Genomic DNA, 19,448 nt, shown 5'->3' on the forward strand with positions numbered 1-19,448 from the left:
TTCCTAGCGCGGAGCGACTTCAACTTTAAAAAGATTTGATTTTTCTTCTTATTTATGGGCCATGGCCCATATGGCACCATATCAATATGGCACGTGGTTTTCTGTTGGGAAGTTCCATACGGAACTACGGACAAAAGAGGTTGCGGAATGCGTGCGGTTGGACGGTTGTCCATCTCACTCTGAAGTGGGACTACGTCAGATCCATACCACGTGGATTGTTGGTTTATGAATATGATAAGCACCCACGAACTTGTCTCTTTCTGCGGAAATAGAAATACCTACCGGATCACGACGCTGACGCTAATGCGTCTGAATGACATATCGTAGGACTAGGACCTTCGCCTCACTTCCTTCATCCCCTCCCTCTCCGTTTCTGTGTTTTCTCGCTCATCAGGCGATCAAAACAAAGCGAACGGCATTTTAAAAAAAAAAAATTATTTGTTTAAATTTGCAGAGGCGGAAAGGGCGTCCCTTCAGGAGATAATAAGCTACATTCTCTTTTGATCAGCTGAGTCCCAAGTAATTTCTCTAGATATACTCTTCCCACTATCATTCTTTTCTTTTTCTTTTTTTGTGTCCGTTTTTTCTCTTCAATAATTTTTTTTCAATTCTTACTTTGCCTTTTGGTCCTCTATGATTCAGTTTTTTTTTTTTTTTTTAACTTTATTAAAAGAAAGCAACTCCAATCATTTGCTTGAATTAGAGCAATTCCCTCGGCGCCCGAATTATACGTTTTCTATATATTTTCTGATTTCATTTACATTTGAGGTGTAAAATTTGACCGGATTGCCATTTCTATGGAACATATTATATTAGTCGTGCAACTGATGAACAGGCAAATTTACAGTACACCATGCTTGGGAATGGAGTAATCGGGATCCTCTCCGAGTCTTGCAATAAGTGGGAAAGGAGGGTGCCTCTGACCCCATCACACTGTGCTCGACTTCTACACAGTGGAAGGGATAGAAGTGGAGTGGCTCGCATTATCGTGCAGCCATCCACAAAACGCATTCATCACGATTCACAATACGAGGATGTGGGGTGTGAAATATCAGATGACTTGTCAGACTGTGGCCTCATCTTGGGTGTTAAACAACCGAAGGTGCTGCCATTCTCTGTGCTTTGCTTCCAAATAATATGCCCTTCAACTTAGCAAATTTTTTACATAATTGTTGTTTTGGTTTTTCCCGCAGCTGGAGATGATTCTTCCCCAAAGAGCGTACGCCTTCTTCTCCCATACGCACAAGGCCCAGAAAGAAAACTTGCCTTTGCTAGATAAGGTATCTCCTTGTTTACACATCTTTATAGAAGAAAATCAATTTGTGGTGACATTTTTGCTTCTCCTGACTCTCTCTGTCTATATGATATGTAGATACTCACTGAGAGGGTGTCGTTATTTGATTATGAGCTTATCGTTGGGGACCACGGGAAAAGGTTGCTTGCGTTCGGAAAATATGCTGGTAGAGCTGGATTAATTGACTTCCTACGTGGGTTAGGACACAGTATGTTTCCCTGCCTAGTGCCTACAATACCTCTTCCAAATTCCCCTGTTTTCATTGACGAAAAGAGGTTTTGGACTACAATTTCTCTTCAGATGTCCAAACTTAGAGCTTGAATAAGTGCATGCTCTGACGACCTTTTTTTTTTTTTTTTTTAATATGATCTCATTTAGTTATGTTGAATCCTGACCAAACTTTTCTCTCACTAGGGTATCTAAGTCTTGGATATTCAACACCTTTCCTCTCACTGGGTGCATCCTACATGTATCCTTCCTTGGTTGCTGCCAAGGCTGCTGTAATTTCAGTGGGTGAAGAAATAGCAACTCTTGGACTGCCATCTGGAATTTGTCCGCTGATCTTCGTATTCTCTGGTTCAGGAAATGGTAATTTTTCCATTGCAAGTGATCCTCCCTTCGTCCATCCATGTTTGTATCTATTGATAATTAAAGGTTACCCTATTGTTGAAGTGGTTTGCAACGTTTTGATATCTACACTTAGTTTACTTGATGATATCATCATCCATGTGAGGTTCTTCAAAATGCTTCTGATTATAAATCTCAAAAACACTAATAGAAACAGTTTTGGTTCTTGTATTCATATGTGCAAATAGTTTTCTTTACTTTTTCTGTTAGGAATTTTACAAGTAATTTTCATAAATTTCTATAGCATTTAATATGTACATAATTTTTTTATTTTAATTTTTAATTCTCTCTTTACTCATTTCTTCTGTAGTTTCTCTTGGTGCACAAGAAATATTTAAGCTTCTTCCTCATACATTTGTGGATTCAAGTAGGCTTCCAGAGCTATTTGAGGTGGTAAGTTAAGAGTATCATATCTGTTCCCTGTGGTGGTTCATCTAATTATGGGGCATAGGTAGGATTGCATTAGCTCATGGTTCATTTGTTGAAACTTTAGTAGGTAATCCCTTATGTTCCCAGCTCACATTTTGTTGTTTACCATAAACTGGAGTAAATAAATATATCCAAACTTCATTTCCTTGAGGACTCGAGGTATGAGATAAGTGAGAGGACTGGACTCCATGTAGACCTGTATAAGGACAAGTTTGTCTTGTGTTGTATAGCATCTTTAATCTGAACCCACCAAGAGGCCTTGTCTCAAGCACTGGGCCACAATGAAGATGAAGCAGTTTCTCGAAAGATTAAGCGTGGGATTGTTTACAATTCTATGATCCATAGAGGAATTGATATTCTCTGTTGTTATAATGTCAATTAAATGATTAAAATCAATATTTTCCTATTAACTTAAGTTTTGGGATAAGTAGTGATTTAATATCTGTACCTTTTCTTCTGCATTTGTTCTTCTGAACTTTTGAAATGTCATCTTTCATATCCCTGTGGGTAAAGCTTCTCCTTCAATTCTATTTCAAAAGTCTGCAGATAAAGCATCTGCATTTCAAAATTAGATTATCTACCTATCTAAACATATAAACAAATATATTATCATCAAATAAGTCCATCAAGTTATGCTATGTACTATCATATAATGTTTAAATGCTGGACTTCATCTAATTATTTGTTTACTGGAATAAAACCCAATGAAGGCAATAATTATACAGAGTAGAAAACTTTCATCTTTCTAGGTAGTTGAATAAATTCAACCAAAAGGGAAAAAAGAAGAAGTTTTGAATATTTAAAATTGTTCAACATAAAATAACTGCATCTTCAAATTTTTGTTTAGTTGCGTTGCTTGCTTTGCACGACTTGGGAGGGCTCTGGCATGATGCCCCAAATGTTTGAGCTCCTTCCTTCAGGTTTAAGAGGTAGGGGTGGAGTCTCAACTACAAGGTCGTGTTACAGAGGGTCTGGTTTCAAAAAAATATGCCATTTTGGGTCTTTACTGGGACTAACTAGTAACAGACCTAAAGCTGGAAGAAATCAATCACATTCTAGTAAAAAATCTCAATATTGAATTCGTTTAGACATTCCATACTGGGACAGATTGAAATAGGGTTAGGTTATATACATTCTAATTACAAGAAAGGGTTAATTCAAGCGTATCTAAATAGATACTATGTTTGCATATGCATTCCCATAAGTTGCAGTCACCATTAAAGGTCAACTGTCAACTGTCAAATGTTAATTATCCCTTTTCTTTTTTTGTTGCAATTGGAGAAAACTGTCCAGTTGAAGAGAGTCATTAAAGGTGCAAAGTTTAATGAAACCCTCTGTATTGTATGGAGCATACGGAAATAGTTTGGAAATTGATTATTAATATCAACGAACTTTTTTCTGTAATCAAGCAAAACAGTCACAGAAATTAAGGACAAAGATGTGCAAAAATGTTTTTCCAACCAGTTCATATTGATCAGAGAGGTGCAAAGTCTTGAGTCCGAACACCATCCGCACAAAAATGTCTGGTGTGCAATCTTGGTGGCTATTCCATTGAAATGCCTTTTTTTTTTTTTTTTATCCAATCCTTGTATTCTGTCTTTTCATTTGATGAGTTAATTCCAACACTTTTTTAGCATGGAAAATATTGAAATTTCTCTTTTTGATCAGGCCAGGGATCTCACTCAACCTGCACGCGCATCAAAGAGAGTCTTCCAAGTATATGGTTGTGTTGTGACTTGTCAAGATATGGTTAAACATAAAGATCCCACAAAAGTATTTGACAAAGTAAGTTACAGCTTTGTTTCCCCTCTTTTTTTTTTGAAAGTTTTTATCTGTAAGAGAGGGGGGGGGGAGGTGTGTGTGTGTGGAGGGTTTCCGTCACTCTGATTGCTTTTCCATCTTGCTGCCTATCCCATATATGAAATTACAATGATTTGCTTCTTGTGTTGAAGCCCATGTTTAATTTTTCTCGAGTTTGATGCCTTCTCTCTTATTTCTGATTACTTCATGGACCAAATAACATTGAAAACAGGTTTCTTTGACCTTTAATTGCTTAAGTTCCAAGTCCAAGCTTATAGCCAAGCCCAAGCAGTATTGATCAGAGATTTGACTTAGGTTTGATGGCTATGACGGGTTCATCTTTGATTCTTTTAGGCTTTGAATGTCATGTATATTAGTTTTAAGTGAAAGCATTGATTTCCTTGGGCGTAATTGACTTTGTGACTATCTTAAAACATAATGTACTTATTCTAAACATTTTATCTTGCTAGGCTGACTACTATGCGCATCCAGAACACTACAAACCAATTTTCCATGAAAAAATAGCTCCATACACATCTGTAATAGGTATGTAGTCCTCTTTTCTATTAACATATTCTGATGCAAATTATATATATGCTATAGCCTTTGCCATTATTTGGTAAAACTTAATTGGGATTTTTGGCTGCTATTATTTTGTTAATTAGCTTCAAATGTACTCTTTAATAGTGAATTGCATGTATTGGGAGAAAAGATTTCCTCGGTTGTTGAGTACCAAGCAACTTCAAGATCTCATTGGGACAGGATGTCCACTTGTTGGAATCTCTGATATAACTTGTGATATAGGGGGATCCATTGAGTTTGTTAACCAAACCACATCAATTGACTCACCTTTCTTCAGGTATTTTTCTTTTGTAGGTTCATTTCCTTCACATACATTTTTATGTTGTTCTCTATCTTTCGGACATTGTATGTCATTGGGTCAACTTGTGAGTTTCTGCTTCTTAGACTGATTCCAGACACAAGCCAAGCTAAAACATTGAGCACAGTCCAAAAAGTTATTAATTGTAGTAGCTTAGAGGCCCTGGAAGAATGGAATTAGACTTGATGTCTCCATGTGCTTTCAACCCTTCTCTTATACTTAGGGTAGACGAAAATGGGTAAAACAAGTGCAGAATGTCGCACTTGAATGTAAAAGAATGATGCTTCATTTAGACATCTTCATGATTTGTTCCAATCCAAAAGCTAACATATTGCTTGCTGTTAGGGAGAGAAGTACCAAGGGAGTCAATCAAGAGTACATTAATATACATATTTAGACACCACACTAGCCCAAAAGCCTAAGCTAAGGGGCTTGGGTTCACTTGGGTATATTAAGCACTCACTCTCTTTATATTTTCTCAACATGAGACACAAACCTCATAAGCGCATTCACAACAAATTCCTCCTCACTTGTGAGTCTCTTCCACATTGACCCAACTCCCTCAAGTGTTAGTCATTTACAAATCCAAGGGTATCATGTTTACTCCAGGAGCGGAGCCAAACTCTTTTACTAGAATCAAACCAAACGCGTCAAACCAAGACACTTGTATCAACATTAGTGGAAGCTAATCATGGCTTTGATACCAATTATTAGGGAGAGAATTACCTGGAGAGTCCACAAGAGTAAGTTAATATAAATATTAGAACACCACTTTCAGCCCAAAAGCCTAAGCTAATGGACTTGGGTTCACTTAAGTATATTTACTACTCACTTTATATTTTCTCAATGTAGGACACAAACCTCACAAGTACACTGACAACAAATCTTCCATCACTTGTGAGTCTCTTCTATATTGACCCAACTCTCCCTCAAGTGTGAGACCTTTACAAATCTAAGAGTATCTCGTGTACCCCATAAACTCGATATCTCTATTAAAATCAATGTATTATGAAACAACATGTAGTCTCACAACCTCTTTGACAAAAAAAAAAAAAAAAAAAAGCATCATTATGGGTAGCATTAGAAGTCTTTGAGCAAGGGATGGAATGCGCCATTTTTTAAATAGCATTCAGTGGCAACAAGTATAAATACAACATGAAATCTGTACTCAAATGAACTCAAAGAGCCACTGGTTTGGGCAATGGTTTGTACATGCTAGTGAATTGTGAAGTCCTCTTTCCAAATTGACATGTTTGACTGCATCTTACAAATCAATCGATATCTTTGTAAATATTTTGCCAAAGAACAATGGTCAGTTACTATTGCCAATGTCTTGCCATGCAACTTATATTTCAGCACACTCACTCTAACTCTCCCAACTGGGCAATAATTCGACCAAGATATTAAACACTCTTCAAAGCCCATGACTTGGGTTGTCATCACTGCTAGCAACAAAGACCGCCTAATGAAAGGATCTACATCTTTATTGGGCTCAACGGTCTTGTACTTTATTGAAAAATTGAACTGTTGAAGGAAAGACCATCTACTCCGCATGACGTGAATTAAGCTTCATCTGAGAATTCAAATACCTCAATGTTTGATTATCATAATAGACCACAAGCACTTGTTATGCCAAATAGTGTTGTCAAGAAACAATACTTCAAATTTACATAGAGTTTCTCCTTAGGAAATACCTCTAAAACTTGGCACCAATGAATCAAATGTGCTTTTTAAGTTTGACTATATATCAATATATCATCAAAATAGACAACTTCAAACAAGATTTAGAAAGGTTTGAGTACCTCAATCATAACCCACGTGAAAGTATTCAGTGCATTGAAGAGTTTAAATGGAATCACTACCACTGATAAAAACCGGCCAGTGTCTTGTATGCAGTTTTCAATTTATTGTCACTCATTCTAATTTGATGATACCCACTCCCCATGTTTATGTTGGGGAACATCTTTGGTTTAACTATCTTGTAAAGCATATCTTCTAAACGAGGAATTGGACTTCAGTAGGTGATTGTGATCTTATTAATAGCCCCACTATCTGCACACATCCTCCATGAACCATCCTTTTTAGGTGTAAGCAAGGGAGGGCACACAAGGGACTTTGCTCTCATGTTTTAGAAGTTATTTGTAGGCAATGAACTGTTAAAATTCTTAACTTTCATGTTTCTGATTGAAGTTGGACATGCTGTTCATGTCTAATTTGCTTCACATGATGGACTATCATTTTGGAATCTTCAATTGTGTTTCAGAATAATCAAATATGACGTTAAAAGATTTTTTATCTGTATTGTTGATATGTTCAATCTTCCAGATATGATCCCTTGAATGATTCATATCATCAAGACATGGAGGGTAATGGCGTGATATGTTCAGCTGTTGACATTCTTCCAACAGAGTTTGCAAAAGAGGTGAAGTACTCTCATCCAGGCATTTCTTTTCTATTATTTACTATGTTTCCCTCTACGCAATATCTCTAGGAGAACGTTTAACTTTCCTTGTGTCTATTAACATGCCACTTAATTGTGGAAAGGCTTCCCAACATTTTGGGGACATACTATCCCAATTTGTCGGCAGTTTGGCTTCTGCAACAGATATTACGAAGTTACCTGCACACTTAAGAAGGGCTTGCATAACTCACGGAGGAACCCTTAACTCTTTGTATGAATATATTCAGCGTATGCGAAACTCTAATTCAGAGTAAGCTTCTTTTTCATAAAATATTCCTTTGCCTTTTCATTGGTACTATATTTATATATGGTAATAATTGGGGTTCCACAGCAGGATTTAATCATTATTGAGCTCAAGAACCTGGACTAGGAAGTGTACTCTGCGATTGCTCTCATTTCAATAAAATAGTGAACTCAGTTTTATACTAGTTCAAAGTGAAAGCTTATCAGAAATAAAAGAAACTTCAAAGTAGACTCGACCAATATGCCTCCACTATATATACCTTGAATTTTTCTTTATTTCTCACTTATATACCTATCTACTCTTGTTTTGCAAAAACAGAATCTTAAAATATTGACTGCAGCTCTGAAGGTTCCTTATCTCAATAATTTTTGTAAATCTTTTGTCTACTTTTTTCTCCAAAAATAGGCGGCCAAGAAGAGAACTTCATCTGCAGGAAATTTGTGCATGATTGGTTTGATTTGCATGTATGGAGAATAGGAAACTGAAATTATCACTAGCTACACCTAAATAACATCTGGACTGACATGGTAGAAACTAGCTTCTTCTTTTTCTTTTTTTTTTTTTTTGAAGAAATAAACATGATAAGATGATTTTTATGTTTATACCATTGTCCTTAAATTGGGAACTTCAAACATGTTGAAATGTAAACAAGTAATAGGAACTTGCAGCATTCTTTGTTTGAAATAAATTTTAACAGGGATAGAAAAATACATTTTCTTTTTTATTTTATTGTAATTCCGGTTTCACACTACAGCATTCTCCTATTTGCTTCCACTTCAATGGGGAAAAAGGATTTTCAAATATATTCTAAATAAGAATATATTAGAGTCCAATAATAGTCCACCCCAACTTCATAAAGTATGTTCATGCATTGGATTTTCAGCAAACTTTTGCAAAATTTCCTTTCATGACTGATTTGTCCCACACTGATGTCAAGATATGCTCTGAAGATTTTACTTGTCTTCTATTCAATTCATTTTAGAGCAGAGAAATCGATTTGACTTATGGATGTTTTTTAATGACAATCCAAGGAAAGAATATACACATCATCAAGTTCTTGAAAAAAGTTGTTCATCAATTTACTTGAAATGCTGTCTTTTTTTAAATATTCATGAATTCTCTTTCCTGGTTTGCAGAGAAATATCAGAAAATGTAGAAAGTTGCCACTCTAACAAAAAGAAATACTATATTTTGGTAGGTTTTTCAATTTATCTTACATTTTTAGCTGTTCGTTCTCCTTTTAATGTGGAAGATTGGAATGAAATCAGCAAACTGGGTTCAGGGGCAGAACCACCCCTTGGCTTGGGGGGGGGGCCTATGGTCCCAAATATTTTTTTTTTTAAAATATTCTTTTAAAAATTAACTTTTGCCCCCCCTCCCCCAACCAAGAATTTTATGTGAACTGTGTTAGATATTGGTTAGTTCATATATTGCTGAATATTACTGGCAGGTATCTCTTAATGGTCACTTATTTGATCAATTTCTGATAAATGAGGCCTTGGATATTATTGAAGCTGCTGGTGGCTCCTTTCACTTGGTTAAATGTAAAGTGGGTCAGAGTGCTAACGTCATGTCATACTCAGAACTTGAAGTAAGTAAGCCTCTACTACAGTCTAATTTTGGAAGAGAAAATTGTTGCCTTGTCAATGAAAAGTTGTCCTATGTTTTTAAATCCCTTTCTCACTTTCTTTTACATCTTAGATCTTGAGTACTCTTTAAATTGCATTCCAATTTTTTATAAGCAACATGTGTAAGTTGGTTGAACTATGTTATGAATGGCTATATCTTAACAGTGTACTCAAAAGATCCTCGGCAACTGGTGAGCAACAACTGACATCTGCCATTGCTGTTGTAATTCCTTATTGATGCATAGAAGATTAAAGCATAGCTCTTACTGTTACCATCTGTCTCTGAATAGTAGAGGAAAAGTAATAAAAAGCTCCCACCTGCCTCAATATTTTAACTTTCTAACTTTCCAACTTGTATGTCGAAAGGGAAAACAAATCATATCTTTTGTGTTAAGTAAATTATAATAAAGGCTTTTTTGGTAAGTGTAAAAAATTATTCTTGCCTTTTTTCCCATAGACAAACATATTGGGACAAACACAAAAGAAAATGCTGAGTATTATTTAGGAAAAGAGGGAGTATATAATTATTTTCTAACCTATAGAATTAAAAGAGTTGATAGATATATTTTTTTTAAAAGTAGTGAGTTGATGTGGCAGTGTTCATCGGCCCTTGTTAAAAATAAAAATCAATGGGCTGATGTGGCAGTGTGGGATGGGGTTGTAGTATGTAGCATGAATCTTTTTTATTTATTTATTTTTTATTTTTTAAAAAAAAAACCATATTTTCAAATGGGCACAGTGGATGAAGAATTTGTAGAATTCATCGCAACAAATTCTAGTATCCACATTAAGCTCAAGTTTCTGCTTATGTGGTGATAGTTGTACTTGTACCCTGTTAGATCTTTTTCATTCCTCTGTGGAGGAGAGATAATACTGTATGGTTTAGGGCGGCAATATGTCATGTTTGTGTGAAAAGAAAAAAAAAAATTGTAAAATAATCGTTTACTAATAACATTGAACATTTAGAAGCTTTGTATCCTTATGTGAAATCACTCATGCACCAATATATTGAACAGTCTTAAATGAGTGAAGTAAACCTCTTTGGTTGGTTTTTAATCTTATCCAATTCCAAACTATAAGGGGAAGCACCAAAGGAGTACACTAAATTTACTAAATTTTCTACGTACTTGCAAGGGTTGCTTTCTTGCTACAACAATACGTAATTATTCAAGTTAAATTTTTATTTGTATGAGTAATTCCAGCATATTATTCACTTTATTTGGAGACAAACCTGTAACAATGCAGGGAAAGCGTTAGCCACATCTGCGCTATCACTCCAAAAGGACTAGTTAATTTGGAACTCCCTAGAATCATATATAAAGCTCACTCTCATCGAATAAGAAACTAGTGTGGCACTTAGTACTACTCCTATACTCCTCCTTCATGTGGGCAATTCATCTTCCCAATGTAGGAGTTATAAGTGATTTTAGGGAGTTCTGATTGCAACTTAGCCAGTCATTTTGGAGTGATAGCGCAGATGCAGCTATCGCTTTCCGTAGGTCATTACAAAAACCCCTAAAAAGAGATGAGTATTCATTTAACTCAAATATATCCATCCTGTTTAGCTATGATTTGTGTCAAGATAGCTGCATGTTTCTAATTTCTACTACCATAAACTTGTAATGTTATTGGGCAATGACAAAGAGAAAAGTGTATGTGCTTCACTAGTTGATTATCTTTAAAATACCAAGCTATTCTATATGGTAGCTCTCTTTCTGGATTTCCCCAGCATAGCTTAGGTCTCCATACTCAAAGGCCTATGTTTTCTCTATCTTACTCAAGTATATCCGTCCTGTTTAGCTATGATTTGTGTCAAGAAAATATGATTCAGAAGTTGTATATCTCCTTATAGATGTGATTATTGTTTTGGACAGGTTGGTGCAGATGATAGGGCGGTGCTGGATCAAATTATTGATTCCTTGACTTCTATAGCCAATCCGAATGAAAAATCTGGGATTCTAAATCAAGAAACAAATAAGATTTCACTGAAGGTTGGTAAAGTCCAGGAGAGTGGCAGTAAGAAGGGACATGAAATGAAAAGGAAGACTGCAGTTCTTATTCTCGGTGCGGGACGGGTCTGTCAACCAGCTGCTGAGCTGTTAGCATCAACTAGAAGTTTTTCATCCCACCAACGATATAAAGCATGCCTGAAAGATGATTTCATAGAGCAGAATGATGTTCAAGTTATTGTTGGATCTCTCTACCTAAAGGATGCAGAAGAGGTATCACTGACCAAAAACCTTTTGTCTTTATGAAATATTTAGCTTCATCAAATTCTTTCAAGAGTATCAATTTTGGTTTCATTCATTTAGGGGGAAAACTTTGTTTATTCTGAGGTACTTAAGTGTAATGTCCACATGTATGCATACTGTTCTATTACAATAGAGCTCATGTACATGCATATTTATGTTTATTTGCATTGAGTGCCATTATTTTATATATAAATCATTTGATATTTATAGTAAAGGATTGGATGCAGATCGTTGAAGGCATTCCTAACGCAACAGCTGTTCAGCTTGATGTGATGGACTGTGGAAGTCTTGCTAAGTATATTTCACAGGTAGATTCTTTTTTGTGGTACATTTATCTGCAATTACCTGAACTAATGCTTTGAAAAACAACCCATGGAACAACTAAAACCTTTCCCTTGCCAGCATTGATTCACCACCAGAGGGTTTTTTTTGGGAGGAGGAGGAGAGGGGAGAGGTGGTGCTTGGAAAGCTTAATAACATTTTTAAGGCACCTGAAGGCCATGAAAACCGCATTGAACAACTTATAGGATTGGAAACAAGCTAAAAGCGAGCTAATGTGGGAAGGGCTAATTCCTTAAAACAGAAACTACGGAACCAAACAGAGCAAAAGGACCCATGGGAATATGGGATGTGAGGGTGGAGCTGCATTCCTCCTCTAGTATAGTGGGAGTGAGGAAACCGATTCATCCAATAGTTCCAGTGAAAATATTTATGCTATAGACCAATAATGTATAAATACTTGTCATGCATGCATGGCGACCGTCATTGGCATATATTATCATAAGTATTTTTACTGTTTGCTCACCAGATAAGTTGCTTCTTTTTACTGGATGATGTTGGATTTTTTGTGGCCTTGATCATGGACTTACTTTTTCAATGCTTCCTCTTGCCCCTTTGCAGGTAGAAGTCGTCGTAAGTTTACTGCCTGCTAGTTGTCACAATTATGTGGCAAATGCATGCATCAAGGTATATGACACTATCTCAATTTCATTAATCAGTATCACAGTTAACACACCATGATAGCGACCTAATATCAAATCTGCTTGTAGCCAAGGTTAACAAGAGAGAGTTCATAATAATGACGAACCTTGTAAAAATCCCACAAGCAACTGAATTTATGGTTTATAAAATCTGAACACAAGTCAATATGTTTTTCAATAACTAAAGTGAAATATGCTTTTTACTGTAAAAGCTGTGCAATAAATGATTTGTGGAAGACATTTGAGGTGCTGCACCGAATAGTTAAACACAAAACCCAGGGATTGGGTTTTGAGATTTGATCTTAGACTTAGCCATAAGAGATGATTTGTCATTCTAAGAGGAAACAGTGGTCAAGAACTGGAAATAATTAAAAAGAATCTGGATTATTGCAGGAGACAACTTGAATAGAATTATGTTGATTGCTTTATAGAATATTGAAGCACCAAAAGTCAAAAAGAAGAATAGGATTTGTCATATCCTGGATGCTGTCCATTCTTCCTTCTAGCTAAGGACATTATAATGTCTCTTAATGCAGCTTAAAAAGCATCTCGTTACTGCTAGCTATGTTGATGAGTCCATGTCCATGTTAGATCAAAAGGCAAAGAGTGCTGGTATTACAATTCTGGGAGAGATGGGTCTGGATCCTGGAATAGGTAATTCCAACCCTTGTATATAATGATCTGTTTCTATAAAGAATCTTCCTCAGCATGACATAGATTGTATAAACAAATGTGATCTGACTGACTGCTTCTCGTATTCATGACAGTTTAATACATGGAATATTAAATTCCAATATGCTTTGCCTGTCTTTTAGTTTAGTATAAAATTTTCTTGTGCACATGTTTTCATTTAATATTCCAACTTTTGGAGAAAAAATTATTTACTTATACTGCAACTTTTGTTATTGATGCAATAGATCATATGATGGCAATGAAGATGATTAACCAAGTTCATGTTCGAAAGGGGAGAATAAGGTCTTTCACTTCTTATTGTGGGGGACTCCCATCCCCAGAAGCTGCTAACAACCCATTAGCATATAAATTCAGGTACTTGTTGGAACTACTTGGATTTAAAACATTCATCTTCTATGGCTTTCTTGCAACTCTCCAAACATAAATGCACCTTCTTCCCTTTTTATTATTTTCCCTCTTTTTTCTTTGTGGGGAGCAATGGGGGGAGGGGGATAAAACAACTGTTTGGAATATTCAGTTAATATTTGAAAATTATTCTGGAAAATTATGTTACATAAATAATATCATGCATCTGTCAACTGTATGTCAATAACAGAGACTGATCAAATTGCAAATGTGCTTTGATGAATGGGTGCTTATAAGACACTTGAACAAAAAATTTTATGTACTTTTACGTGTGGGTGCATGTCTGACAACTCACTTGCATCCACAATTTTATAACAGAATTTTAAGTTTAACAATTCATAAACACTTATCTGAGACTCTTAGACACATAGAGGACATATTGCCATATGTTATCTCTTACATTTCAATGATGCAAGAATGTAATGCATAAAATTCAAAACCATAATAGTCTTCTATATAAAGACTGTTACATACTTGGATTATTCCCAAATTAGAATGGGTACATAATAAGTGAGATATCAACTTCACCCTGGTTTTGGCAGTATTTTTAACGTTGGACATAAGTGATGCAATGTCGTATTAATGATTATATCCTCTAGTGTTTTCATGAAAACTGAACAGATGTACTTCCTTTCTCTTTGCGGGACATTCCATATAGATTTTGCATGCCTTCTTTACTATGTGTTACAATTCTTGCGGTTTTCATTGTTCATCCATAATCACTTTCCAATTTACTTGCAAAAAGAAGGGAAAGTCGTGGGAGTTTCCTGACACACTTAAGCAGCAGCGATTTCTTTCTGTTCTCTCAAATACATGGATAACTAATTGCTCTCCCTATTGAGTATTATAGTTGGAACTTTTAGCTCAGTCTTACAGCAGTTGTTCACTGTCTTATCAACCTTTTCAGTTGGAATCCTGCAGGAGCTATTCGGGCTGGGCAAAATCCTGCTACTTATAGATCTCATGGTGAAACTTTATATGTTGAGGGTAAGTTGTCAATGATAATTAAAAGTGATTACTCTGACTCTGACTCTGAGTAAGCAGCAGGATGTTCTTATGCTCACTGTTTTTTCTTAGGATGTTTTTAATACTTGAAAATCTGACATGCACTCATCTATTGTTCATTTGAAATATGACTTGATCTCTCTAACACTTAAAATGTGGATGTTCGTTCACTCTTCACAAGAGATGAAAGATAGGAAGGAAGAATTCTTATTATATCTCAATACGTCAATGATACATCTACACTTGTTTATATAGAGAAGGAACACACACTAATATGGAATTACAATAAATGAGAACATGTATGGAAAGGAAATCAAATCATAATCAAATCATATCAGCTACATATCTTCAACACTTTCCCTCAAGTTAAGGCGAAGATGTCTCGCATACCCAGCTTGCACAAGACTGAACGAAGAACATTATTGGACGCTCCCTTTGTTAAAATATCCACCAGTTGCTCCCTTGTCTTCACATAAGGTATGAAAATCAATCCGGCACACAATTTTTCCTTGATAAAATGTCTATCAATTTCAATGCGTTTAGTACGATCACGTTGAACTGGATTATAAGCAATATTAATAGTGGTCTTATTCTCGAAGTATAGGCTCATAGGCTCCTTGCAATTATATCCAAGTTCGTTCAGTAGAATCTTCAACCATAATAATTTGCGACATTTGAGTCTTCATACTAAATGACATGTCATTCAGTCTCTCCTCCTCCAATGATGCACAGATCTGCTGGAAAAACTTCACCACTGCATCGGAACACCGCGATTTGTCCAGAAAACACTTCAGATCTCACTACCTAGTCATCTCACCCTCATACAATCGGCTATCGTCCACCCATACTGATTGCAAAAGGATGGTAGTTGATTCTTACAGAGATGCCGGTGATCCAATTGACTGGAACAGGGCACTACCACCACAGAACAGTGTGGAAAGCTTGCTGGGACAGACCCACGTGAAGCACGACTTCAGATTTCCTGAAGAATGTTGACCATGAGTATTGATGGTAGCAATCGGAAGCGAAGAAACCAACAAAAAATTTATGTAGTCGCGGCAAGCAACACAGATGTGAAATAGAAAAGAACGGACGGAAAAACAAAAGGATAAATTGCTCTGAGACCAAGATGAAAGATGAAATGTTGACCTTAAGATCAATGGCAGGGCCACCCGTGCCATGGTAGACACAGGAGCAGTTCTCAATACCTCAATGATACATCTACACTTGTTTATATAGAGAAGCAACACACTAATATGGAATTACAATAAATGGGAACATGTATGGGAAGGAAATCATGTATGGAAAGGAAATCAAATCATAATCAAATCATATCAGCTGCATATCTCCAACAACAGTTCCATATTTTGTGTCATTTCATTCTGATATTTCCTTCAGATTGGTTTGGAGGAAATTTATGTCATTTTAGAAGAGTATAAAGATCCCAAAGAATATCAAGAACTACCATTTGCTATATCTCTAAATGATTTTCTTTATTGTTCACTCACTGGTTCACTTTGTGTAACAAACTTGCAGGGGACGGTCTTTACGAATCAGCTGTGAGACTTCGGATACCTGATCTTCCAGCTTTTGCATTGGAGTGTCTTCCCAATCGTAATTCTTTAGTTTATGGGGAATTATATGGAATCGGAAATGAAGCAGCAACCATCTTCCGTGGAACCCTGCGCTATGAAGGCATGATGTGTTTGACTCTTGGGTTATATTATACTTGAGGCCACTGACTAAAACTTCATTGACTAAAATTAGGTTGCTTATAAAAAATTAATATAAGTATAGTAAAGCCTGAAATATTCTTTTGAGTATAATGCAATAATTTTGCCCATAATTGAAATTGGAGACAAAGAATTAGTGTAGGGAAGTCTTAGTGTAGGAAAGAGTCAATAAAGGGATGCATACACTCCAACAGGTTAAATGTCTATGGATCTAATCCAATACTATTTTGTACAGGGTTTAGTGAGATAATGGGGACGCTTGCAAGAATTGGTTTTTTCAGTACTGAAACTCATCCAATTCTTGAGGGTGAAAAGAGACCGACTTTCAGAACACTTTTGCATGAACTTCTCAAAATTAAAACTGAAGATATGGATGGACCTCTGATAGCAGAGAAGGTCATCACTGAAAGGATTGTCTCACTTCGACATTGCAAACAGCAAAGAACTGCAGTAAAGGCGGCCAAAACTATCATGTAGGTTCCCAGTAATATCCTTTTTCTTCAGTAGTTTTCTATCTTATGCTCAAGTTCTTAGAAAATATGACCATATAAAGAATGTAAAGAATTAAGCAGCTATTATTGCTTGCCATATGGATTAGATTTTTGGGATTTCACGAGCATACAGAAATTCCTGTTTCCTGCCAAAGTGCACTTGATGTTACTTGTCTTCGTATGGAAGAAAGGTTAGCCTACTCCAGCACAGAACAGGTATTTGTAAATTAAACTTACAGCCTTTATGTTAGTCTTATCCAAAGTGAACTTGGTGTAAATTGACCATAGATTTGATCATTTTTTATCTTAAAGTAATAAACTATTGCAAGTTACGTGATTAATGGTCAGGATATGGTGCTTTTGCATCATGAAGTGGAGGTAGATTTTCCAGATCGCCAACTAACTGAGATTCATAGGGCCACTTTATTGGAATTTGGGAGGACAAAGAACGGGAAAACCACCACTGCCATGGCTCTCACTGTTGGTATTCCAGCAGGCATTGGTGCTCTGGTACTTGTCACACATCTCCATCCTTCTACACCATTATCCGAGCTAATGCTTTAACTAAAACTACGTCATGCCTGTTGTTTCAGCTCTTACTAGAAAACAAGATCAAGACAAGAGGCGTCTTAAGGCCTATTGAACCTGAAGTATATGTACCAGGTACTTGCAATATACTTGTTTGGTTCTGGTTTTGGTGTTGTACAACAGATGAAGATGTTTGGCATTGAATTCAATGCTTTACTGAAAATAAAAGCCTTAAAATAAATTCAAAGCCATGAACAAAGGGGATGGCCCCCTCAAAAATCTTGAAAAAGAAAATAGTAGGACTTGAAAAAAAAAAAAAAAAAAAAACCATGTAATTGGGTTGTCCTTATTTATTAAATAAATGGAATTTAGTCAATATTTTGAGTCTTTTTGTACTGAAATAAAACTCTTCTTAATTTTAAAAAGTAACAATTCAATGAAGATTGACTAGGATTTAAAGGGATTGCCTTTAGAACGAATTTTTGTTGAAAATATTAAGAAAAGATATTTGTGTGCATGTGTGTTTGTGCAAATAAATTTTTTTAATTTAATTCATTTAGACCTATGTTGTTTATGGCACTACTTATGCCTGGGAAACAAGAAAGTGACGGTATTAGATGTAGTATCACTCTTATGCTTTCATCTGTTGAAGGTATGGTTTGTGTGGTTAGAAAAATTTAAAAAAATATAGCCCCAATAAAAGAGAGCGAGAGAAGAGGAAAAAATTGTGTGCAAGAGAGTTGAGCGAGAGGATTGGAGAAATTTTTTTATCCTTGTGTTTTTATTTTGGGATAGGGAAAATTGTGGTTTTCTTTTTCTCTCTTTTACCAGTTCTTCGGCTTGATATACATAACAAAATTTTGGTGCAACTAGAACTGATTGAATTCCCTGGCTATCACCCGGTTAACTCCAGAGTTGATTATCAATGTTTGAAATATACAAGGAAAAGGGAAAAAAATGTTTTGAATGGTACACATGGCTATCAAGTGACGATCAAAAAGTTATTGGTGCATGTATAATCTGACTATGAAGCCCGGAAAGACCACTGAGTGAATGTCTTGTTTTATGCGGCTAGGTGAAGCTTCTAGGATTGCATGTATCATCTGCCCTATTTTTCACTTGCAAGTTTTACAATCACGATCAGGTTGCATGTGGTGGCGGCATGTCACCAAGGAACCTTTGGCATTTTGTGTCATAGACTTCAACAACTGACTCTATATGTTTTGTTGTACTGCAGCACTGGATTTCTTAGAGGCCTATGGATTCAAGTTGATGGAGAAGATAGATTGACAGATTATTGCCCTGATTATTTCCTGAAGTGATACAGATTTCAAACTGGTGAAAATTGAAATCCAGAGTCAAAAGATGATATGCTTAAAATGTTATTGCTACTGCATAATTCAATGTAATAAAGTCAATTCAGGTGAAACTGCTGGAATCCAAAACCTCTGTAGATCCAGACACCAGGAAAGATTGTACAGTATCTTTATGGTCCTGGAAGAACTTCCATGAGTGTGATCAACTAATTAATAATTAAGTCAACATACGGTTCATTTGATTCAAGATTCAACATTGAAAAAAGTTTATCAAATCTCTAATGGAAGCTGCACACCTGATATCAGGGGGTGGAGTTGGAATTTTAAGATTGCAGAGTGTGGGAATGAGGATTTGAGTGGAAAATAAAAGGACCATAAATAAATCTATGGGACCTACCTACATCTGCTCTCAAAAAAATGTTCATTATAAAGTTTAAAAAGAATGACGCCCGCTGCGTGCATCTAATATACAGAAAGCTAACATTTCTGAAGCTAGAGTAATCCAAGAATGTCTTTCTACTTATTCTAGATGGTCTGGGCAGAAGATAAACTATTCCAAATCTGCTATCTTCTTTAGCAAAAATTGCAAGCCTTCGATTAGAGGTTCTATTAAGAGTATGCTGGATCTTCCTCATATTTCAGTGAAGGCTAAATATCTTGGGATCCCTCTGTTTTTGCATAG

At 35.9% G+C, this 19,448-nt stretch overlaps 1 protein-coding gene across 2 annotated transcripts; it reads left to right on the forward strand.

Moving 5' to 3' along the window:
- The first annotated feature begins 313 nt into the window (after positions 1-313).
- On the forward strand, positions 314-19,013 carry LOC132165282 (alpha-aminoadipic semialdehyde synthase). 2 transcript variants are annotated; one of them, XM_059575777.1, is made up of 25 exons: positions 314-519; positions 836-1,102; positions 1,194-1,280; positions 1,373-1,502; positions 1,709-1,882; positions 2,232-2,314; positions 4,019-4,135; positions 4,621-4,696; positions 4,838-5,009; positions 7,356-7,452; positions 7,575-7,741; positions 8,872-8,929; positions 9,186-9,326; positions 11,238-11,585; positions 11,843-11,923; positions 12,516-12,581; positions 13,132-13,249; positions 13,513-13,642; positions 14,601-14,680; positions 16,235-16,393; positions 16,667-16,904; positions 17,030-17,138; positions 17,271-17,432; positions 17,516-17,585; positions 18,688-19,013. In XM_059575777.1, the coding sequence occupies exons 2-25, from the start codon at positions 854-856 to the stop codon at positions 18,738-18,740; spliced, it is 3,165 nt and encodes a 1,054-aa protein (XP_059431760.1). In that variant the 5' UTR covers positions 314-519; positions 836-853; the 3' UTR covers positions 18,741-19,013. The 2 variants fall into 2 exon arrangements, with proteins under 2 accessions (XP_059431760.1, XP_059431759.1); XM_059575776.1 differs by having other exon boundaries at positions 848-1,102.
- Positions 19,014-19,448: the final 435 nt, after the last annotated feature.

This window comes from Corylus avellana, chromosome ca11, assembly GCF_901000735.1.
Source record: "Corylus avellana chromosome ca11, CavTom2PMs-1.0".
Classification (NCBI taxonomy): Eukaryota; Viridiplantae; Streptophyta; class Magnoliopsida; order Fagales; family Betulaceae; genus Corylus; species Corylus avellana.

Coding starts and splice junctions, on each gene's coding strand:
- LOC132165282 (XM_059575777.1), top strand. CDS start 854: ATGCTTGGGAATGGAGTAATCGGGATCCTCTCCGAGTCTTGCAATAAG. Junction 2,315..4,018: donor TTCCAGAGCTATTTGAGGTG/GTAAGTTAAGAG, acceptor CTTTTTGATCAG/GCCAGGGATCTCACTCAACC. Junction 4,697..4,837: donor TCCATACACATCTGTAATAG/GTATGTAGTCCT, acceptor ACTCTTTAATAG/TGAATTGCATGTATTGGGAG.